At 41.0% G+C, this 25,000-nt stretch overlaps 1 protein-coding gene across 1 annotated transcript in view; it reads right to left on the bottom strand.

The window, feature by feature from the left end:
* The window catches only part of VPS13C (vacuolar protein sorting 13 homolog C), a 6,956,796-nt gene that overhangs the window by 63,199 nt on the left and 6,868,597 nt on the right, over window positions 1–25,000 (bottom strand). The window contains exon 84 of the mRNA XM_044076309.1: window positions 542–625. Within this exon, the coding sequence (XP_043932244.1) occupies window positions 542–625 (84 nt within the window). The remainder of the gene's footprint in view (window positions 1–541; window positions 626–25,000) is intronic.

Below are 25,000 nucleotides of genomic sequence, written 5' to 3' on the forward strand. Positions count from 1 at the left end.
GAAGATGGGGGATTAACACTTCAGAGGCTGGAGCCAACATGTAAATCTGGGGTTAACTTAACTTCTAAAATAAAACTTTTAATGCAAAAAAAAAAACTATGCAGCAACTTTTTGATGTTATTCTAGAAATTTGAGTAGTTGGCATAAAAAAATCTGCGAAACTGAGGTGTTTCTGTGTTGACAGCATAACACTCACAAAATGAAAAATGGGAACAACAAAGTAAAATATTAAAAATAAGGATAGCAAGATTGAATGCATAGTTAATGTCTAACATTAGGACATTATTGGGATAATTGAATACTATATTACCTTAACCAGTTACCAGTATCACAAGCTTACTTTATTCATTATTACATAAGAGGAAAGGTAAAATTATTTGCAAAACAGTATTCTATCATTCTGTCACCTTTTTCAGTATAAAAGACACAATGTCACAGTGCAGGTATAAATGCTGCATAAAAAAAATCCCTGCTAGAAAATGCAATGGATTTCTTTGTGGTTGAATTCATATATGAAAGCCAAACTACATTAACAATATACCTTAGCAGTGCTTATATCAGCGAGCTGTACATTCTTGACTACTTCTGGTCTTGAACTGTTTTTTTTCTGAAACAGACCCTGGTCCTGTAAGATATAAAACGGAAACACAAATCAGAATGTTAAAAAAGTGATCTAGGCAAAAAGCAATTTTTACTTTTTTTTCTTCAACAGATGATTTTATTATAACATATCTTAACTTCACAATCCTTGAGATTCAATAAACTCTGTGCAGGCTTCATGCGAGGCCTACACGCAGTTTACATATTTGCAAAGTGAGCAGCAGCACTAACTGCATATCCATGCAATGCACCGTGTTTAAACATAAACAAGTGTGGTTTCTTGGCCTTGGCAATGGTGTTGCCAGCCAGGAAACTATGTAAAGCAACATGAATAGCAGCAGACAGGTACACCTGATTACCTATGGACAAACTAGGTCTGCAGAATTGCAGGGAATGCCACAATGATTATCCAGGTTAACAATACAGTGATGTTTATGCTCCAAACACAATAGAGGACAGAGTATATAGTGCAGAGTATTGTGGAATACCATTTCAGGCATTCTGAACAAAAGTTGTGTAAATGATCTGTAATGGTACATGGACAGCCATTTAAAATAGCAGCCAGGGGAAGTGTGTGTGTACACAGATGAACTGTAGGAATGAACACAGGAAAAGAGGACAGGTAAAATATTATAATGTACAGCAGATGAGGGCGTGTAAGTGGAAGACAGTTGTTGGAGCACTAATTACATATCACATATGACTGGTATAGGGAGAGAGCTAGCTGATATGATGGACAGAAGGAAGGTTGGTATATTGTGTGTGCAAGAGACCGGATGGAAGGGGAGTAAGGCTAGGTGTATCGGAGGTGGGTTCAAATTGTTTTATCATGGTGTGGATGGGAGGAAAAATGGCGTAGGAGTTATTCTGAAGTAACAATATGCGAAGAGTGTTTTGGAGGTGAAAAGAGTGTCGGATAAAGTGATGTTTATGAAGCTGGAAATTGATAGTGTAATGATGAATGTTGTTAGTGCATATGCTCCACAAGTTGGGTGTGCAATGGATGAGAAAAAAAAATTTTGGTGTGAATTGGATGAAGTGGTGATGACTGTACCCAAGGGTGGGAGAGTAGTGATTGGAGCAGATTTCAATGGGCATGTGGATGAAGGGAACAGAGGGGATGAGGAAGTGATGGGTAGGTATAGTGTTAAACAAAGGAATGCTGAAGGTCAGATGGCAGTGGATTTTGCGAAAAGGATGGACATGGCTCTGGTGAATACGTATTTTAACAAGAGGGAGGAGCATAGGGTGACATACAAGAGTGGAGGAAGATGCACACAGGTGGATTATATCTTATGTAGGAGGGCCAGTTTGAAGGAGATTGGAGACTGTAAAGTGGTGACTGGAGAAAGTGTAGTTAGGCAGCATAGGATGGTGGTTTGAAGGATGACGTTGGTGATCAAGAAGAGGAGGAGTGTGAGGGCAGCACCAAGGATCAAATGGTGGAAATTGAAAATAGGGTAATTGTGAGGTGGAGTTCAGTGATGAGTTAAGACAGGCACTGGGTGGCAGTGAAGAGTTACCAAATAGCCGGATAACTACAGCACAGCTAGTAAGTGAGACAGCTAGAAAGGTGCTTGGTATCACATCGGGACAAAGGAAGGACGACAAGGAGACATGCTGGTGGAATGAGGAAGTACAGAAGAGTATACAGGCAAAGAGGTTGGCAAAGAAGAAGTGGGATTGTTAGAGAGATGAAGAAAGTAGACAGGAGTATAAGGAGATGAGGTGCATGGCAAAGAGAGAGGTGGCTAAGGATAAGGCATATGAAGAGTTGTAGATGAGGTGCATGGCAAAGAGAGAGGTGGCTAAGGATAAGGCATATGAAGAGTTGTATGAAAGGTTGGACACTAAGGAGGGAGAAAAGGACCTGTACCGATTGGCTAGACAGAGGGACCGAGCTAGGAAAGATGTGCAGCAGGTAAAAGAGTGTACAACCCGCGGCCCGCATGCGGCCCTCAGAGCTCTTCCATGCGGCCCGCGACCCTTAAACTGAAATTTAATTGAAATTTAACTTTTTTTCCGTGTGTTTACACGTCCGCGTACTTCAGCTGTTCTGCGCATGTGCCAACTTACTTTTTTCACGTTTTTTTCATGCCAGCGTCTTTCAGCTGGTATGCGCATGCGCCAAAACACCGTTCGGTCATTTTTTACTTTTGCGGTAAACAACTGAAGAAAGGAGTGAGATCGCGGCGAAGACGGAGGATTTATTTTATTTTACAGTACACACTGACTACATCTCCAGCAGCAAAAGGTAATCTAAGCTAAATAATTTTCTTTTCTTCTTGTTTTGTTATTTTCCTGCAAGTGTTGTGTGTTTTTCGGTTTGGAATGGTTTCCATTGCTCGTCTAAGAAATTCCTAAAGCGGTAAAAGACTCCTGCTTAATAGCGTCTCATGAACATGGATCCATCCACCACAAATCCATGGGCAAACATTTATTTTAAAGTTAAACTGAAGGATGAGGAAAAGAACTATCAGCAGTACAGTATTTCCTCATAAGGAAATAGTGACACTTGGTCTTTGTATTTACTTTCCTCAGTCACTCCCATTCCAGCCCAAAAAGTCAAACTGCTATGTCTGTCTGGTGTGCACGTGAAGTGGTTTCTGGTGCCCCGAACTGAGTAATGATCAGCGTATTTTAATTACCCCAGTCTAGCTTGATATATGTAGGAAACGTATGACATACTACAGCTTAATAATTGTATGTTCTGTAACTGGTCATTAAAACCTCAGCTTTGCTCTATCAGAGGTTTGTTTTTTTAATGTCCCATATCAAGTGCTTACTCTGGCATGTATCTGAGAGTGAATGTTGCCTAGCTTTATGTGTTCACACTAATGCAGTCACATTTTTGAAGCTAACACTTAGAAATGTATTAAGTATAGTATTTTTATTTTTTAAAGCTGCAGTAGTTCATATTCTCATTTAAGTTCTTTGACACATCTATTGTTTTGACAGAACATTTTTAAATTGATGAAGGCATAATTGACAGGCATAAATACATGATGTAATCACTGTTATGGGTTCTGCTGTTAAAGAGCAATACGGACTTGTACCAGAATTTAAATGTGCCAGGAGATTCCTGAAATTTGCTGAAAGAGGGAGGTTTTACTTTGTGCATAAGTTTCTGGTGCTGTACACATCTGCAGCTGTGATCATTTGCACTGGGCATGTGCTCTTCATTTTTGCCCATAGTGTTATTTGTAAGCAGGTATGGCCTCCCTTTATCCCCTCTTGTATTTTATAGATAAGTCTCCACAATAAAAAACAGCAAGCAGACCAGGAGAAACCACTAGAGAGCATGAAGCCAACTTCACAATAAGGCACAACGAAACTCTAATAGAGCGATGAAGACCACTTCCAAAACGAACTCCACAGGGAAAGAAACCTTTTATTCCTAATAATATAATATTATATCTTTAATATAATATTAATATACCTTTATTATAAAAGGTTTCTTTCCCTGTGGAGTTCGTTTTGGAAGTGGTCTTCATCGCTATATTAGAGTTTCACAGCCTTATGTGAAGTTAACTACTCTAGTGGTTTCTCCTGGTCTGCTTGCTGTTTTTTATTGTGGAGAGTCGGTACTTCAGCAGTTTCTTTTTGGTTTTGGTTTGTTATAGATAAGTCTATTACAGTGAAAGTGAGGGGTTAACAAAACAGAAATTGCATTGTGTCTTACTCTGTTTTTTTTTAATTGATACCAGCAGGTAACTTTAGGTACGCTCATGATTTGGTGGAGCATGATGTATGCATAATTATGCATTTATTTGAAAACTAGGTGAATGGCTTGGCACTAAGATCCTTTCATTCATGACTCTGGTTGTGGACAAAACAAATGTTGGGCTAAAAAATAGATATTTCAACAATTGTATTTATATAGTTAAGACAGAGGTTTTACATTTGATACGTGGTTCAAATGTGTTATTAATCACACTTTATACAGAGTTTTAGTTTATACTGCAATAAAAGCAGTTTTAAAATGTGCATATTCATTTGTGTGCAGTGTAATATGTTTAGCACACTGATGACTCTTGGTTATGTGCAGTTTATTTGCAGTTTGTCAGCTTGAAGTTACTTTCAACAAAAGAAAAAAAAACATATTATTGATTTCACTTAGACTTAGAGTTCGATTTTAAAGTCTTTCAGAAACTTAGAAGTCCATGTAGCTCCTTTTGTTGATGCTGCAGCTTAGAATAGTCTGCCTATATCCCTAGCTAGATATAACCACAACTTCATTTCTTGGAGAATCCACAGGAAAACTCCTAGTACTCCACTGGTAATTCCACAGCCTCTTTTGATTATTATAGCCTTCAAGAGTTTGCACTTTTAATGTTGCAAGTCCCTCTTCAAGAGAGAGATAAATGTCTCTATTTAGCCTACAGACCTTTCTTTCAACAGTAAAGCTGCAGGTCTTTTACATTTGACTGGTTGCTACAATACTTCATTACCATATTATCTAGTAGTGTATACTGTGGCTGTCTGTTACATTATTTTACTACCATAATTCATAGTATATAAGGCAAGCATATTACACAAGTGAAACAGTCTCTGCCAAAGTGACCCCCTCCAGCATATTACTACCCCTCCTCCCATTCTGCCCTAACTGAGGTGGGTTTATAGGTTCATACTAGGCTATCTGCCCTAGGGCATTTATAAGCCTAGCCAGAATGTGTTTGGCTTTCACCATCCATTTTAAATTTATTTTGCTATGCCCTTTTTCAAGGTTAGTATACTGTGCCTCTGTCTAACAGTGACACAGAAGTGATACCCTGGGTAAACCTACGATCGCTCATCCACTCATCAAGATTCCTCTTGAAGAGAGTCAATGAGGGCTTCTGCCTAACCTGGACTGGAATTTTATTCCAGAGTGAAGGGAGCGTCTGGGTTATGAATTTGTCCCTCCAGCATGTCCTATTTATTTCAGTGCTGAGGTTCAAGTCTCTCGAGCGTGTAGCTCGATGGGATTTGGATTTTCTGAGGTGCAGCATGTCTATTAATTCCGGGTTGGACATGGCTTTATACGTCAGGCACAGATTGCCTCTGAACAGGCGGTATGCCACTGAGTAGAGCTGGAGTTTCTTTAACCGGGCAGCATATGGCATCTGTTTGAGCCCTTTGATCCTCTTGGTGAGGTACTTTTGGGGTCTTTCCAGTTATATTTAACTGTTTTTTTAATAATTAGAATGAGATATTGAATTTTAGGGCAAATATTATGCATTTATTAATTTATTCATTGTTCAAATTCACCTACAATACAGCCAGTGGGTCGACTTTGTATTAGTCCGCATATACCTGGGGTCTTTTGCTCTTCAGTTTATGACGCGTCGTGAGAGACCTTTTTTTTTTTGGTTCTCACTTGCCATTTGCAATGATATATTTTACATGTGGCCCCCAGACCATTTCTGTTGACTCAATGCGGCCCTTGCAACTGAAAAGGTTGGACACCCCAAGGATAATGAGGGAAACATACTCACAAGCGAGGAGAGTGTGTTGAGGACATGGAAAGAGTACTTTGAGGGGTTGATGAATGAAGAGAATGAGAGGGAGAGAAGGTTGGATGATGTAGGGATAGTGAATCATGAAGTAGAATGGATTAGCAAGGAGGAAGTAAGGATAGCTATGAAGAATGGAAAGGCTGTTGGCCCAGATGACATACCTGTGGAAGCATGGAGGTGTTTAGGTGAAATGGCAGTGGAGTTTTTAACCAGATTGTTTAATGAAATCTTAGAAAGTGAGAGGATGCCTGAGGAATGGAGAAAAAGTGTTTTGGTACCGATTTTTAAGAATAAGGGTGATGTGCAGAGCTGTAGTAACTACAGAGGGATTCAATTGATCAGTCACAGCATGAAGTTATGGGAAAGAGTAGTGAAAGCTAGGTTAAGAAGGGATGTGATGATTAGTGAACAGCAGTATGGTTTCATGCTGAGAAAGAGCACTACAGATGTGATGTTTGCTCTGAGAGTGTTGATGGAGAAGTACAGAGAATGTCAGAAGGAGTTGCATTGTGTTTTTGTAGACTTAGAGAAAGCATATGTCAGGGTGCCTAGAGAGGAGTTGTGGTTTTGTATGAGGAAGTCAGGAGTGTCAGAGAAGTATGTAAGAGTGGTACAGGATATGTACGAGGGTAGTGTGACAGCTGTGAGGTCTGCGGTGGGAGTGATGGATGCGTTTAAGGTGTAGGTGGGGTTACATCAAGGATCAGCTCTGAGCCCTTTCTTATTTGTAATGGTGATGGACAGGCTGACAGACGAGATCAGACAGGAGTGCCCATGGACTATGAAGTTTGCAGATGACATTGTGATCTGTAGTGAGAGTAGGGAACAGGTGGAGGAGACCCTGGAGAGATGGAGATATGCTCTGGAGAGAAGAGGAATGAAGGTCAGCAGGACTAAGACAGAATATATGTGTGTGAATGAGAGGGAGGACAGAAGAATGGTGAGGATGCAAGGAGTAGAGGTGGTGAAGGTGGATGAGTTTAAATACTTGGGGTCAATAGTTCAGAGTAACGGTGAGTGTGGAAGAGAGGTGAAGAAGAGAGTACAGGCAGGATGGAGTGCATGGAGAAGAGTGTCAGGAGTGATTTGTGACAGACGAGTACCTGTAAGAGTGAAAGGGAAGGTCTACAAGAGGGTAGTGAGACCAGCTATGTTATATGGGTTGGAGACAGTGGCATTGACAAAAAGGCAGGAGTTTCAGCTGGATGTGGCAGAATTAAAGATGTTAAGATTTGCACTGAGTGTGACGAGGGTGGACAGGATTAGGAATAAGTATATTAGAGGGTCAGCCCAGGTTGGAAGGTTTGGATACAAAGCCAGAGAGGCAAGATTACGTTGGTTTGGACATGTGCTGAGGAGGGATGCTGAGTATATTGGGAAAAAGATGCTAAGGATGAAGCTACCAGGTAACAGGAAAAGAGGAAGGCCTAAGATAAGGTTTATGGATGTGGTGAGAGAGGACATGCAGGTGGTTGGTGTGACAGAGCAAGATGCAGAGGACAGGAAGAAATGTAAACAGGTGACCCGCTGTGGCGACCCCTAACGGGAACAGCCAAAAGTAGATGATGATATGAACAGCACAGTAAAGATGCATACCGTGTGACTGTCAGACAAGGTGACATAACAATGGAGAAGATGTCTTTATGATATAAGCATCCTGACATGAACAATAAAGGGGACATCTATTAGGGATGTTGTATATAGTCAGGCATGTGTATACATTGTGAAGCTGTGCAAACTGATTTGCCTGAATATGACAGTAATGTCAGCAGGGGTCTCCAACAAGTGGGACATAGTTACAGGCTTGTGGACAACAGTAAACAGAAGACCGCACAATCATGGGCAATATCAGAATAATGCCAACAGTAATCCGATGTCTCTAACATAACATATGTGATTCTGAGTGATCATAGAAGGGTCTGCATGAATACACTTATACAGCTATTATGAAGTGTCAGCAATCTATAAGGTTAATCAAACACACTGTCCTGACATTGTAAGATGTGCTGGAGGAGTTAGTAGGGGCACTGCTATACCTGTGACATTATGATGAGTCCAGTTTAGTTGACTGTTGTGCATGGCATATATATGGCACAATCCACACTGACATGTATATACTGTGTGCATCACCAGAACAGGTATTATACATGCATCAGACAGTAACGTTTATGCAACAAAAAGAATACCTAGGTATGGACAATAACATGAGTATGAGCTCACTGTGACAAAGGTGGCATACTTCAGTTAAACATCCCTGGAAGATGTGTAGGAAGGTATATGAAGAAGGGTGCATTGTACCCAGTTACTGGTGTAATGAAGGATGTGAACAATGGAGGCATTGGCCTTTGGTGTTGATGTCCTGCACATATTCAGTATTTGTGCTACATACAAGGGAGTAGTCACTAATGTGGCCACATGCTGGTGGACGTTCCACAAACCATTTACCCCAGGACACAAGTCACATATCATTTGGTCTGCTGATAGGGGTGTGATGTCTATATTATCATTGGTTTGTGAGTTTGTTTTCATAAAGTAACAAATCCCGCCATGTTTTTGCTTCATCTTATGTGTTATCATGGCTGTGGCAGCAAGCTTTGTTGTTTGTTGATACTGTCTGTATTATCCTAAAAATCACAGTTGGAGTCAATGATTGCCCACAATCTGCAGTCCTCCAGACAGCTGTTTGGACACAGGATGTATATGTTATTCTTGACATCTGTGAGTAAAATAATAGGATAGGGCCTAGCAGGCAGCCCTAGCATATGCACCTGATCACTAGACTCAAGATACAGGCAACATCACACATTTCAACATATTTAGATGCCACATATGTGATCCAGTTGTCTACCCACTTGGTGATACAGATGTTTATGGCCAGTTCTGACAGCATTGAGTGAATACCACAGTGGGGATTTGTGTCAAATTCCTTGGCCTGGTCAAGTTCCACAGGATGATAGTGTTGTCATCATGCATGCATGCCATCAATGATCTCTTGGAGGACATCTAACAGATGTAACAGACAAGGATGCAGCATTAACAACTCACACGTGTTTTGCACATAGCCGGGATATTACCAGTGTCCATTTGGAATAGGTCCATGACTACATGTTCGTCTACCTCACAGATGGAGAGTCAGGATGTGTCTTTACATGCAAGCACGCCCCCCCCCCCCCACTCGGATGGATGTTGATGTACACCTTTCTACAGGAACATATTCTGGAGGGTGCGTTGAAGTGTGTATCCAAACGTGTCAGGTAGCTGTATGTTCTGAGTGATGCTATAGGTGGTATGAGATGTTGCCACAGCCCATTGATTCTGTGCGATAGGACTGGATGAAGTTAAGACACCACATACTGCTTAGCTTGATCTGGCTTAGGGATTGGATACAATCTCATGTATCGTTGAGAAACTTTCCCAGCTGGGGAATAACCCTTGCATCACTACAATGGTTAACCAATTGGCTCACTGGCAGAACACATACTGTGAAAGTTGGTGAATCAACCTTTACCAGTACAGCTGTCACCAATGGCATACCTCAAGGATTTGTGTTGGGCCCTTCACTGTTTGGAATCTATTTCTCGACAGTCCAGGCTGAAGTATACAGGCTTTGGCTTACCAAGTTTGCTGATTACTGCATATTGGGTGTAATCATTGAGGGCTAAAACAGACAAATGATTGGTGCCAAAGCCACATAGTCTGCAAATAAACTAAAAAATGTGTCATTATGTTTGCCTTATGCAAAGTGGAATGCCTCGCTAATTACAGCATTGACACCACCACTCCCTAAGCTCAAACCCAGTGGTGCAAAATTTGTGAACACACACAGCAATCTGAGCATCGACCATCAAGTTTAAAATATTGCTATGGAAAGGCTATGTCATGCACTTCATAAGTCAGGCCATCATATCCAGATTTGAGGATGTTATAACAGCACTGTACTTGACCCTCATCAGAACACCAATAGAGTATAATGCTCCTTTTTGCATGTACCTCACCAGACACCTGCAGCAGCTGGAGAGACCACAGGGACTACACCAAGAAAATGCAGGGCCTACAAATAATGTAAGCGGATAGTCTGAAAGCCCTGTCAATGCAATATATGTTGTGTAGGATGAGGTGACTTGTGCCTGACCTGCAGGCCAATGTCTGACCCTAACGATGGAAATGACTGCGGTGGTGGTGCTGCGGTAGTGTTGTCGCCTCACAGTTAGACGTTGCCCGTTCGATTCTCAGAGCATCTTCTGCGTAGCGACATGCATGAATGAGCGTTCCTTCATTGAAGGTTGTGCGTTAGGCCCGGCAAGCCAGTATGTAAAAATCTATGGCCAATCATTAGCGGACCAGAGTTCCGCTGTGGCGACCCCTAACCAGGAAAAGCCGAAAGACACAAGCAAGCTTTAGCTGATGACATCAGCAAAGGCTGGTGAGAGGAAGATGATAATAGCATTGTCCCACATGCTGATGTAAAATGCTTTCTCTATCATCAAGCAAGTGCAGAAACACATGCATACCCCCAGTTGACTGCAGTGAGATTAGAACCCCTACCTAAGTACACAGACTAGAGAAGTCAGCATTTTATGCAACTGCTATGGCACAAGTCTGACTTTTACCAGGCTGCAGGACAACTTATAGTGGATGACATCAGCAGTGAATGTTGGAGAGAAGATGTTGGGAGGCCTGCATGGCATGGATGTGTAAGCATATGAAGTGTCAAAATATTGGCAATCTATGGGATTATAGTGGTAAATGCAGGATGCACATGTATATTCTTCTGACAAGACACACACAAACACACACACCCTATCTGACTGCAGGGAGAACAGAACCCCTGTCTAACTATACTGACTAGACAGCTCAGTATGTTAAGCAACTGCCACTGCACAAGTCTGACTTTTAGAAGGCTGAGGACAATTTATAGTGGATGATACCATCACTGGATGTTGGAGAGATGATGTCGGAAGGCCTGCATGAAATCGATAGCCAGCCATGTCCACCTGTCAAGATAATAAATTTCTGCATGTTACCAGACTGATGAGTTTGCAATGTGTAGTATTTGGTGGTTGTGTTTCCAGCATGCAGGTATACTTTAAGAGGCAGCTTTATGAATTATATGCAAATAGGTGTCCACATTACTACAAGTACTGAAATATTTGAATGTGTATTGGAATTATAAAGATGTGCATGGTAGTTTCAAGCCAAGACTAAATGGACAGTAAACAAAAGAAATGCATGTTATTGTTCACCATGCATAGCTCATCACTGTGCAGCAGGTTTGCATGATGGTTAAAGTGTGTATGCATGGGAGAAGCACATTTCTACTGCTTTTACCTATTGGCGCATAGTTAACCAGTGCGCAAACATGAGCCTCATTGATAAAATTATGAGAGTTCTCAGGAGTGAGTGTATGAAACACACCTGCTGCTCAGCTGACACTGTGGCAGCTGTTGTAAATGTATTGACACATTTCCTTTGGATCCCAGATGATATATGGTTTGAATCCAGCTGTATGTAATAATTTTATATAAGTAATGATAATGCAACAAAATCTTTATATTGCATTCACCATGTGTTAGTGTGTGTTAACTTAGTGCACCGTGTTTAGGTGGCACTGCGTGGAGGTAACTGCAGCACTGAGGATCTGTTCACCGTTGCTTGGCATTGGTGCATGTTGCCTAACTCCATGCAAACATACAGACCAAAAAGTGAAGGTCTCTGTTTTGTTTTGATTTTTAGTTACTTGTGTGTGTTGTGTGTGATTCTATTTTTTGACCAGATTATAGGTATTAAACTGGGGTAGATAGGAAAGTGGTGAATCAGGGGGAAGAACAAAGGGAAAGCAATACGTAATGTGAAGAAGGGAGGAAGGAAAGAACCATAGCTATCCATTTCTTCAATTGTGTAAGATGAAAATAAGTACAGAATATTAGCTGAATTTGGACTGTCACCTCCACAAAGAGGGGTGATAATGCAATCATGTTGTACAGCCGACTGGACCAAATCAAGTGTGTCAAGAAGACGTGTACAAAATGAAGATGTATGGGACAGTACTTTTTCTTGTGGGACAGGTGCCTATTTCTTTTTAACTTCAATAAGAGAGGAATGCTGGGTAAGGGCTGTTGGTTTTTCTGGTTCAGGTAAATTGGGTAGGTGAGCAAGTAAATGCAAACAAACAAAACAAGACAAAGAGATGGTGAGGGAGGGGACAAAGCAAGTCCATGCCCATCAAACATGGGGACAGTGAGAATTTAGTCCTTACTTGCAGGACTGTCATCACCATCCCCTTACTCTGCTGGCTGCTGGAGTGCTTGACATCATCTCCTCCTATTGACCATGAGGTAGGGCAGTCTCTCCATCCAGTACAGGTGTACACCAATGGTGCTGTGCGCAACCCGTACACCAATGGTGCTGTGCGCAACCCTACTCACTAACCCTGGAATCTTAAGCAACATTTGCGTACTCTGTACAAATTATCTCTTTCTTAAGAATTTTACATCTATTTTCTTGACTAGTGAACAGGTTTTTCACTCACAGTGGTATGGCTCCTGTAATGCTACTATTGGCTTAGCGTTCTGTAGCCCTGCCCTCCTCCCCATTTTTCAACCTAACAGAAGTTACTTAACTCCCTGTAGCCTACAGACACCATTTTTGTTTTATTCCTCAGTTTTCCCTGCTGGTTCGGAGTCTCCCAACGGTGTGCATTTATTTTAAGTACACTTGTTAACTGTGGATGGTATTTTTGTGTGTATTACTGTGTCCTGGCTGGTTGCCCTACTGTACTTACAGAGCTGTGTGATATAACTGTATTGTTTTATTTTTTATGTTCCTTGACTGTATATTGTGCAGTTCAAACAGCTTTTGCCAATGCCTTTTTATTCATAAGCTCCATGTGTGTATTACTATTAGGGTTTCGGAGGCAATTGATTCTTCTACTGTATACTTTCTCAATGACCTAGTGCTTCTTGTACAATATTTTTGGATTGTAGTCAGCTGCCATCCTGTATGCTTTCCATCCTAAGCTAAATCAGTGCAAGCTTTTTTGTTTCTAGCTATTTGGGTCTTTTTTTATCTGTAATATAAAGTGTATTTTTCAGTGATTTGTATTTTAACTTGGTTTTCTGCATATTTTCTGCATTCCGATCCTGTTAGCCTGCTTTAAATCTCTTTTTTTATGTCTCAAACTAACTCTAATCTACTCTCTTCGCTTATCTTTATTACAGTTCTCTAGTTTACCAGTCTCTAGCAATGTGCATTTCCCTCATTCTAAAACATCCTGCTGGGATTTCCCTACCACGGCAATCCACCCCCAACATAATATACAAGCATTATTGTGGGATAACTGCAGTGTATGCCCATTTTTAGCTTTTAAGATTTATGCTAGTACTTCAAAATCTGGTTTTATCAATCACTAGCGTGGACACTATTAGGACCCTGAACAGCACAATTCTTTGCCCCCCCCCCGCCCACTTTATACTCAATCTACAATTTTTTTTTTCTGGGACTGTTGGTACCGTGTAATGGTTTACCATTCAATTGCGATTTTCCACTGTGTGGTCTTAAACAACATTTGCATATTCTGTATAAATTAGCTCTTTCTTAAGAAATTTTATATCTATTTTCTTGACTACTGAACAGGTTTTTCACTCACCGTGGTACAGCTCTTCACTGATTGTTTCTGTAACACTATTATTGGTTTAGCATTCAGTAGCCTTGCCCCATTTTTCAACCAAACAGAAGTTACTTAACTCCCTGTAGCTACTCCAACAACTCCTTGCACTGTATATCGATTCCACTCTCCCTACTTCTCCTATTCACATACCCACTTACTTTCTTCTTCTCTCTCCCTATCACTCTCTCTGTTATCATGCTACATATCTACTCAATTCTTTAATTCTGCTATCACCAAGCTGTACCAGACCTCTTCCACAGTCCTACCCTTCCACTGCAAAACTATCACCCCTACTCCCTTCTGTTTCCTTCTATCACCCTCATTCTTCCCCATCACTTTGCCCATCTCTACCAAGTTAAATACTCTCCAGTCGCACTCCTTTCCCACAAGACCTAAAAATAGGACTCCCTATCTTAACTCGTCTGTCATATTCTTCCTCCTCCTTATTTCATCTATTCTGTTCAGGTGATATCCATCCCAATTCCAGGGCTGGTCTCCCACCACACTAATCTCTCCAATCCTGCTGCCTCTTCCCCTTCTCAAATCAACCCACAACTTATTTATTACCCCTTCTACTAAAAATCTTAGGATTTTCGCTTTCAATATTTGTAATGTAGTTAACAAAGCCACTCAACTCCATTCATGGATATCTCTCTACATTCCAGATATACTCTCCCTATCCGAAACCTGGCTAAAACCGCACATATCTAACAGCGAAATCCTACCCCAGTTACAATAACTTCCGCCCTGATAGACCCTCAAAAAAGGTGGTGGGGTAGCTATACTCTAAGCTATCTTTCTCTACATCCCCTTCCATTCAACCCTCTACCTTTCACCCAGCTGAAATACTCAGTGTCAACTGTAATTTAAATAATCGTAAAAAAATTGCTATAGCTACAATATATATACCGCCCGGCAACAACATCCCAACCCTCAAACTTTTCCTAGCCTGGATCTTTCAGAACATCTCTTATGAAACCATCATACTAGGTGATGTTAACATCGACTGAAACACTCTCTCCACTTACTCTGCTACTTCTAGTATTAATCTTTATAACTTCTCTTAAATCATCACCTTCCTCACCCGTTTTAACCAACAATCCAATTCCAGCTCTACATTGGACTGGATTCTTACCTCCCACTCCAAGCACTACCACAACCCCCTCCACTCTACCTGACTCAATTAGTGATCACCTACCCATCACTACTCAGCGGCACTCCTCGATTCACCTAGATCACAAACTTAGAGAGACTGCAGAAACCTATCTAAGTTTGACCCAAACTTATTTAATCAGACTCTGGCTTCTATCAATTGGTCTATTCTTCTTGACCCCCCCCCCTTGATGAAGCTGTCCTGAATTTTAACTCTCTATTTTTCAGCATTCTCATCTCCATGGCCCCCATCAGGAAAATAAGGGTTAAAACTAACTAAGCTCCCTGGTTGACCAAAGGTACTCTCTCCCTCATGCAGAGAGGAGAGAGTGCTTGGAAAACCTGGCACAAACATAGAACTACTACTACCAACTTCCAGCTCTATGGAGAACTGAGAAATATAACTAAAAAAATTAACCTAGATGAAAAATTATACTACTTTAATCGCCAAATGAATCCTCACTCCAACCCCAAAACATTTTGGTCTACTATTAATAGGCTATTACATCCAGGTAACCCATCCCCACCAACCCTTCCCCAAACTCCACCTCTCTTGAGACTGCCACTTTGATGAACACCTTTTTCATCAACCCCATACAGAATTTAATCAGACCTAATCCTAACCCTATCCCTGACATCACTTCCACCCTCCCTTGCTACTCCCTTCTCCTTCAAACCAATCCCCACTTCCCTTATTTGATTTCTAATTTTCAAACTTAAACCCTGCTCCCCATCAGCCAACTTACCTCCCCCTCTATCTCAAGTTACCACCATCCTCCATTGCCTATCCAGTGTCCATACTCATCAATCGGTCCATTTAGGAATCCATTGTCCCCACCATCTGAAAAAAATTCTATGTTCTGCCACTGCAGAAAGGTGGTAAACTCCACTGACCCCTCTAATTTCAGACCTATTGCTATTCTATCCTCCTTTTCTAAAATTCACTCAAGAGAATCTCTTCACCCCCACTCAACATGGTTTCAGACCCCATCACAGCACTACCACTGCACTTTTATCCTTTACTCATTTGATTGCTAACTCCTCCCTTGATGATAAGCTAGTCTCTTGCCTATTCCTTGACTTCTCTAAGGCCTTTGACACTGTATCCCACAATCTCCTTCTCTCCAAATTAACTCATCTTAACCTCAGCAACTCCTCTCTCATCTGGTTCTCTAGTTACTTATGTGAATGTCTACAATCTGTCAAATGGTTGATACCTTCCCTTTCCTCTCCGTTTGCACTGGAGTTTCCCAAGGATCCATCCTGGGGCCAATCCTATTCAATATCTTTACCAATAACCTTTTTCAAGTCCTGCCCCCACTCCACTCTCATACAATACGCTGACAACTCAACTATCATCTCTACATCTGATAATTTACCTCACCTATTAACTATCACTCAGGAATCTCTGCAGTCTGTTGAAAAATGGCTCTCTTCCAATCAACTGCTCCTTAACCCTAACAAAACTAAACTACTACTTTTCCTTCCTAAACCTCTCCAACACCTCATACCCTTACTGTCTTGTTCTCCTCTCTTAACAGCACTTCTATCAAAGTCGAATCCCACACTAAACTCCTTGGGGTTTACATAGATGACGAACTCAAATTTCACATCCACATCAACAACTGTATTAAAAAGACCCACCAAAAGCTTTGCATTCTGTATAGGAACAAAAAATTCTTAAATCCTAAATCTAAACTGCCCTTAGCTTAAGCTTACCTTCTCCCCACCTTACTATATGCCTCCCGTATCTTTACTCGCCTCCAAAAGAATCTTTCCAACAAACTTTAATTCACTTATAACAAAATAGCCAGATTTGCCAGTAATCTCCCCTACAGGTCTCACCACTGTCTTTCCTTAAAAAAAAAAACTATGCTGGCTGGAATATCAACATCTACTCCTGCTCTCACAATTCTACCTGGCCCACTCGCATATTCACCAACTCCTTGCCTGCCCATCTCTGGCAAACCTTATCTTTCCCTATATTCCTAATCATGACCTATGTAGCTCTGACCAACTCTTGCTTCATACCTCAAAACCTAACAAATCCACTGGCAAAATATTATATAGTCACTCAGTCTCCTCTGCATAGGTTCATAGGTTTATACTAGGCTATCTGCCCTAAGGCATTTATAAGCCTAGCCCAAATTTTTGTGGCTTCATGCCACCTTATATGAAAAAATACTGTGTGCTTGATGGTTTGTTGTGCCTCTGTCAACGGTAGACACAGATCCGAGCCAAAACTCGTATCTCCCATCCCATCCACAGGTAGATTTCTCTTGAGCAAGGTCAATGAGATCTGCCTGCCTGCCTCAGGGGGACCCGGGTTCTATTCCACAGCATGGGGAGTCTGGTGATAAATCTATCGTCCAACTTACCCTCTATATATTCGTGCTGGAGTTTAGAATCGCTTGCTGGGTTTGGTTTTGTTTGGGTGGGTTTCCATTGTGGAGCATGGTTCATGGAACAAACTCCCTCTCCACATACGCTCCCTTAGCAGCCCACCTCATTTCAAAACAGCGTTAAAGGAATTTCTGCTAAACTCCTGGATCTGCTTCTGTAATGACCTCCCCTGAATGTCCCCAATGCCATCCTCTCCCTCTCTCCTTCTTCCCCTTAAGTAAACTCTTTCCTTTAGTATGTTTTGTACCATATCCTCATCTGATTGCCTCAACCTATTCACTGTCCCCTTTTAACTTTCATGACTGTCCCATTCATATTTTCCCCCGCTTTACCAGTGGTATCCACTAGGTGGCATCCCTCTCTCTGTTACTACTTTGCTGCTCCCCTTGGCTCTAACTAGCCTCTTTCACTGCATAGTAGAAGTTAATCTTCTTATCCTCCTAACCTCTATCCCTGCCTTATAGTTTTAGTTATACTCCTGTAACCGGTCTCCTTCTTCACCTCTACTTGTTCTGTCTTCTGTTCCTACTGTATGCTTACATTCTGACTTAACTCTTCTTAACTTTTCTTCTCTCTGGTGTGCTTGGTCACTTCTTTACCTGTTCCTTTTAATATAGATCTCTCTTACCATACTCACCTGCTTCTTCTGATTGTCTCCTTTCCCATCTAACCTTTGGTTGCTTCTTCCCGCTCCGTTCGCCCTGCTCCCATCCCTACCCCCAATTCCCACCCACCCCCAGGGGTCCTAAACTTATACCCCTCTAGACACACCCCCTACCTCTACCTTCCTATCTCCTCTCACTCTCTTTCCCACTCTTCTGTTAACCCCACCCTTCACCTCTCCCCTTTCTCCTTATATCTCTCTCTGTCCTTTCACCCTCCCCTATTAATCTATTCTCTCACCTTCCACTATTAATACTCTCTACTTTTTCCCCTCAAACACTACCAGTCTTAATCTGTTTCATACCTTTTTAAATATCTCCTTTTTCTCCCTGTCTTTTTTTATAGGATCCCTACTCTAACTTCATTCCTATTCCACTTCCAGTACCTTGCTACTAACTTTTCAGTCTTAATCTCGTCTACTTTATCTTCTCTCCTACAATGGCTCCCTATTCTTTAACTATACCTACACTCTTATTCTTACTCTTTACTACCCTGCTCTCAGCCTACCTTCTCACCTTCTTTGAAAATCCACTCTTTGTCCAGCCTACTTACTCACAGAAACAAAACTATACCTTGCTCTCATAATACTCTCATTCCATACTCCAACATTACCTACACCCCTAGATACCTCCTTCCTAAATACCATAAACTCTCCCATATTAACTATGTTCTAACCACCGATACAAAATTGAAACTTCAAGTCCATCTAATGAGCAACTCAATAACAAAACCTATTAAGCCCACCTTACAAGATGGAGACATCCATCCTAACCCTGGCCCAACATACCCCTCACTTCAAATTTCTACACTAAAAACTAATAATACTTTCCTAATAGGACAGCTTAGCATTCAAAGCTTAAATAACAAAGTATCTCACCTTCATGCACTCCTACATACCCATTCTTTTGACATTCTCTGCCTCTCAGAGACCTGGCTAAAACCTGACATCAAAGATACTGCCATTTTACCCCAGGGCTATAATATAGCTAGACCTGACTGATCAAAACGCAAAGGTGGTGGAGTAGCAATCCTCTTTAAGAATCAATTAAATATCTCCACCCTGCCAGTTGATCCAACACAGGATAGCAAAGTAGAAGCCATCATAACAAAACTTCAACTGAATACCAAGAAATCTCTTTACATAATTTGTATGTACTTACCACCTGGTAACAATATACCCATTCTAGAAGCCTTTCTCAGCTGGGTATCTACCACTTACCCCCAAGAAACTATAATTCTTGGTGACTTTAATATAGACTGGAAAAGTATTAATGCTGATAATCCTACTTCTCACATGAACCTCCATGGTTTCACCCAAACCATGACCTCTACTACAAGAATCAATAAGCCTAATAAAAAAGAGAGCATTTTGGATTGGATACTTATAAACAAAGACAAACAAACATATAAAGTAGGAACCCTGCCTGATGATGTCAGTAATCACTCTTTGACTTATATTACAAGAGAAAAGAATGATTTCCCTAACCTCCCTAACATTAGAAAAATACGCTCTACCAAACAGTTTAACATAGAATTATTTCAAATTGAACTTAACTCATGTAACTGGAACCCCTTAAAAACACTTCCTCTTGAAAATGCAGTATTATACTTTAATACTACCTTCTTATCCATTCTTGATAAGCATGCTCCCGAGCGTACTATCAGAATGAAGCCTAACATAGTCCCGTGGCTCTCAAAGGAAACAAAAAATTTAATTCTCACCAGAAATAAAGTCTGGGCTTTATGGAGACACCATAGAAATAACCCTGATCTTCTTCACTTCCGCCAGCTTAGAAATCTGACAAAAAAAGCAATCATTACTGACAAAAAAAACTTCTACTGTAAACTTCAACAAACACACCATAACAATCCCAAACAGTTTTGGTCTTCAATCAATAGACTCCTTTCCCCAGGAACATCCAAAACTCCTACCCCTCTCAATGCTGACCCAGACAACCCCCACCTAACTGCAAATGCTTTTAACTCTTTCTTTACTGACTCTATCCAAACCCTAGCCAGACAAATGAACACCAATAATGCCTTCCCTCCAAGTAACTATATGGACCCTTCCTATAACTTTAAACTACAACCTATCCCCACATCTTTCATCTACAGACTTATTCACAAACTTAAGCCTTGTACCCCCTCGGCTGACAAGCTCCCGTCTCTCTATCTCCAAAAGGCTGCCAAAGTAATCACATACCCTATATCCATACTCATAAACAGGACTATCCAAGAGGGATCCATCCCAGATATCTGGAAAGTCTCCCACATTATCCCTTTACACAAAGGGGGTAACTCTATCGAGTACTCCAACTACAGACCAATTGCTCTCCTTTCTCCATTAGCAAAAATTATGGAAAAATGTATTCACCGGCAACTTCTACAACATCTCTCTCTACACAACATAACAGCAAACTGTCAACATGGTTTTAGACCTCATCACAGTACTACCACTGCTCTCTTATCTTTTGTAGACACCATCAATAAGAACCGCAATAGTAACCTTCTCTCTTCTGCTCTCTTTATCGACCTCTCTAAAGCTTTCGACATGGTCAACCACTCCACCTTAATTAGCATACTTGAATCCCTCTCCTTTGATAACCTAGCCACTAAATGGTTTAGATCTTACCTTAGCAATAGACAACAGGCAGTTCTATGGGAGAACCAAATTTCTTCACTTCTACCCGTTAACATTGGTGTCCCTCAGGGCTCTATTCTTGGACCACTTCTTTTCTCCCTTTTCATTAATGATCTCCATTCTGTAATCCCTCAAGCTACCTGCATTCAATATGCAGATGACTCTACCCTTATTTGCTCAGCATCCTCTCCTACTGAACTTTCTTCACTTACTCAAAAGATCTTTAACACAGTTGAAACATGGTTTTCCAAACATTCCCTCCTACTAAATGCCAAAAAAACTAAACTTCTTCTCTTTACTCCCACCGCTCGATCCCCCTCCTTAGACTTCACCATCTCCTCAAATAATGCCACGGTCATATCACCTGACCCTACAACTAAGCTGTTAGGAATAACCATCGACAATAATCTCTCTTTTGATCAACACATTAATAACACCATTAAAACTGTCAACAGAAAAATAGGATCCTTGTATCGTATTAAACCCTTCCTAACTGCATCTGCCAGAGCCAAAATTGCCCACACCCACCTACTGTCTACTCTTCTTTACGCTTCACCTATATTTACCAACCTTAGGAAAGCCAACCTTAAACTGGCAACATCCTATAACAACATTGCCCGTTTCGCCACTGGCAACCCCTTCAGAACCCACCACTGTCTTAACCTGAAACAACTAGGCTGGCTGGAATTCCAAAACCATCTGCTAATCCCACAACTTAATATTGCCCACAAAATACTGCACCAGCCTTCCAACACCCCAATACTCTCAAAACTTGTAATCCCATACAATAATCTTAACTCCCTTCGCTCTTCTAGGAAACTCATGGCTAGTTTAACAAAGTCCAATAACTCAGCTGGCGACTCTTTTTTCTAATACAGTAGGAAGGAGCTGGAATCGGTTACCTAGTGACATAACACTAATCTCATCACTGCCTCTCTTCAAACAAAGAATCAAAGATTACTTGCAAAGTCACTGGCTATGTTCCTGTACTAAACCCGACTAAACTTTTCTACCTATACTCTATCTCTTTTCTCCCCCTCATCCCTCTTCCTCTTCTTTGAATAGCTATTTCTATTTTCTAGGCTATCTCTTTACCCTTTTCGCTTAAAGTTTGTTTAAATCTTTAGGTCTTTTTCTTTTTATTCACCCTCTTTTTCAAACTTCGATCCTATTTCTCCTTTCTTATATATGTTATCTTTTTTTTCTCGCCTCTTTTACAAAGATTAACTTCTTTTTACTCCCTAACTCACCTTGCTCTCTGTTTAGTTCCCCTATATTAGATCTTTTATAGGAAATGTTGATAGTTCCTATTTGTAAATAATTTTTGTTTAGGAACTTTCTTAATGGTCTCTGCATTTGTGTTGCTATTTTTTTTTTCTTGTTTGTATTGATTTGCTTGTTTTGGATAATTTTCTTTGTATTTTGTGTGGAGCTTTTCTCCCCGGGCCTCTACTGAAAATGGAAATATATCCAGCTAGACTAGCCCGGTCAACAAATGTAAAATAAATAATAAATACATTTTCTCTTTCTGATACCCTCTCTCCTGCACCTCTTGTCCCCCAGTCCATCCTTCAGTTAAACAATGACAGAATTCTTAACGATCCTTCAACCAATGACTGAATTCCTTAAGTGTGCCTCCATACTCCACTACTTTTAATACTATACCTTCACATGACTGTATTTTTGTTCTTTTGCTGTTACTATAAAGTATAATACAAATTTCCAACATGTGATTTATTCCAATATCGCTATTTGCATACTTCAAATATTATCTAATGTACTTATCTTTACTATTTGATTTTTACTACTGTATAATGACAAAACTTTCATTTGTCACAAGTCCTGTTTTATTTTTTCACTGTATAGCTAAATTTTATATAACCTGGTGCTTTTCTCCTCAGGTCACTGCTGAAAAAGAGCACTCTGCCCAGCCAGACTAACCTGGTTAACAAATGTCAAATAAATAGTCTATTGTCTGCTTTCTCTCTCTCTCTCTCTCTCTCTCTCTCTGCAGGTGTTCGATGGCTGCAGTTGTTATGGAAGCTTACTAACTGCCGCAAAATATCACTTAGTGGAGCAGCACAATGGAAAGCAAGAAATGCAACAATGTATTCTTTTTGACATTTAGAATGTCTAAGACCTGTTTGCAGGTGTTCCGCCTATTTCTGCTTCCTGTGTGGGCCATTAGTCGAGCTTTGTGCACTATAAAGAGTACTGCAAACAAGATAAGAAAAGCTAAACATTTATTATGCTTCTCAGTTCCCCTGTTTGAACTAATCCATGCACCATGCAAATATTGGCCATAAAAATATATGTAAAAGGAAAATTAGGAGAAAGAAAGAAAGAAAAGAAATCTATTAAATAAACAACACTAAAAAATTTATGTTGGAACACATGAAATATTTTTACACAGGTATGGATTTAAACTCTCACTCCAATGAACCTTCAAAACACAGTAAGGTGTCTTATCCCCCTTTGCCAAATTAACAGCTTTGCAACAGAGAATGAAAATCAATGTGCATACAAGCAATTGCATCATCATTCACAGAATTAACAAAACGTATGAGAGTTGAACACTTCTGAGTTGTTTGTACATCTATTAATTTCAGAGTTAGTGCACCAAGTGATCACACAAACATTTATAACTTCTTCTTTCAGCTTTTCCCGGTTAGGGGTCACCACAGCGGATCACATGTCCGCTCATGACTGGCAGTGGAGTTTTACGGTGTCGAGTTGCCAGCCCAGTGCCCAACCTTCCACAGAAAGCACACACACGCACTCACACCTAGGGCCAATTTAGTGTGTCCAATCCACCTACAGTATGTCTTTGGGATGTGGGAGGAAACAGGAGCACCCGGAGAAAACCCACGTGACTACAGGGAGGACATGCAGACTCCACACAGAAGGCAGCCGAGGATCGAACCAGAGAACCTCTTGCTGAGGCAGCAGCGCTAACCGCTGCACCACCGCGGCCACCCCCACAACCATTTATGACTACTGATTGCAAATGCAGCTATGACTTACCTCTCTGTGTTTGTTGCTCATTCTTCTCTTAAAGCAGTAATATAAGACATCCAGTCTGCAAGGCATTCTGTATCACTGTCCTTAAAATGTCTGAGAATATTAAATGGCAATAATATACAGGTGTCAAAAAATGAAGGGGAGGTTGGATGTTACTGAACAGAAACTGTGAAATTTGTTCATAGATAGGTACTAGGCTATCGGCCTAAGGGCCTAAGTAAGCCTAGCCAACAAGGTTCCCTGGCTTACGTTACCCAAGAAACTTAATTTCCTGTGCCCCTGTTGAGCAGAGCCACAGAAGTGATCCCAGGGTGCATTTCCTATTTCCTATCCACTCATAAAGATTTTTCTTGAAGAGTGCTAATGAGGAACTTTGATTGACATAGATGGGTAGCTTGTTTCAGAGTATAGGAAGTCTCTGGGACAGGAATCTATCCCTCCAGCATGTCCTGTTTATTGTGGTGACAAGGTTTAGGTCCCTAGAGTGTGTAGCTCGGAGGGATTGGGATTTCTTCAGGTTTAGCGTGTCCAACAGCTCTGGGATCAACTTTGCTTTATATGTTAGGCAAAGATCTCCTCGGAGTAGGTGATATGCTACAGAGTAAAGTTGGAGTTTTGTTGAGACTGTCAGTGTAGGGCATCTGTTTGAGGCCAGTAATCCTCTTTGTGAGGTACTTCTCTGGCCTTTCCAGCTGCTGCAGATGTCTTGTGAGGTACATTCCAAAAGGGGCATTGTACTCTATAATAGGTCTAATGAGTACCAAGTAGAGGGGAACAATGACCTCTTTTTCCTGGATAAGAACCCTTTTGTGATGAGATGTGCCACATAGAAGGATTTCCTGACTACTGTGGCAATGTGATTATCAAAGGAGAGACTACTGTCCACCTGACTCCCAAGGTCTCATCACACATTCGGCATTATGTAGACAGCCGTTTATGTGGTAATTCATGGGTACAGAGTTTTTACCAAAGGGGATGACAATGCACTTTTTGGCAATGTGCTTGAGGCCATGCCTCTGACATCAGGCATCTGTCTCAGTGAGGCCCTTCTGCAGGATGTCCACATCATTTGGGGACTCGACTATGCCTCCTAGTTTGCAGTCATCTGTGAACTTTGTTAGCCAGAGGCCTTCTGTGTTAGCCTGTACTTCATAAAAGCAGATACCAAACAGGACAGGTCCCAGGACTGAACCCTGTGGTACTCCACTTGTCACTGGTTTAAAGACAGAGTCAGAGTCTGCAACTTTTACAGTGTGGGTTCTGTCAGTGAGCCAGTTGGCAACCCATCTTGTGATGTAAGGATTTGTACCTAGTTTAGTGAGTTTAGCTATAATTCCAGAATGGGGGATGATGTCG

The sequence above is a fragment of the Protopterus annectens genome, chromosome 7.part0 (assembly GCF_019279795.1).
Source record: "Protopterus annectens isolate FY-2018-M chromosome 7.part0, PAN1.0, whole genome shotgun sequence".
Classification (NCBI taxonomy): Eukaryota; Metazoa; Chordata; order Ceratodontiformes; family Protopteridae; genus Protopterus; species Protopterus annectens.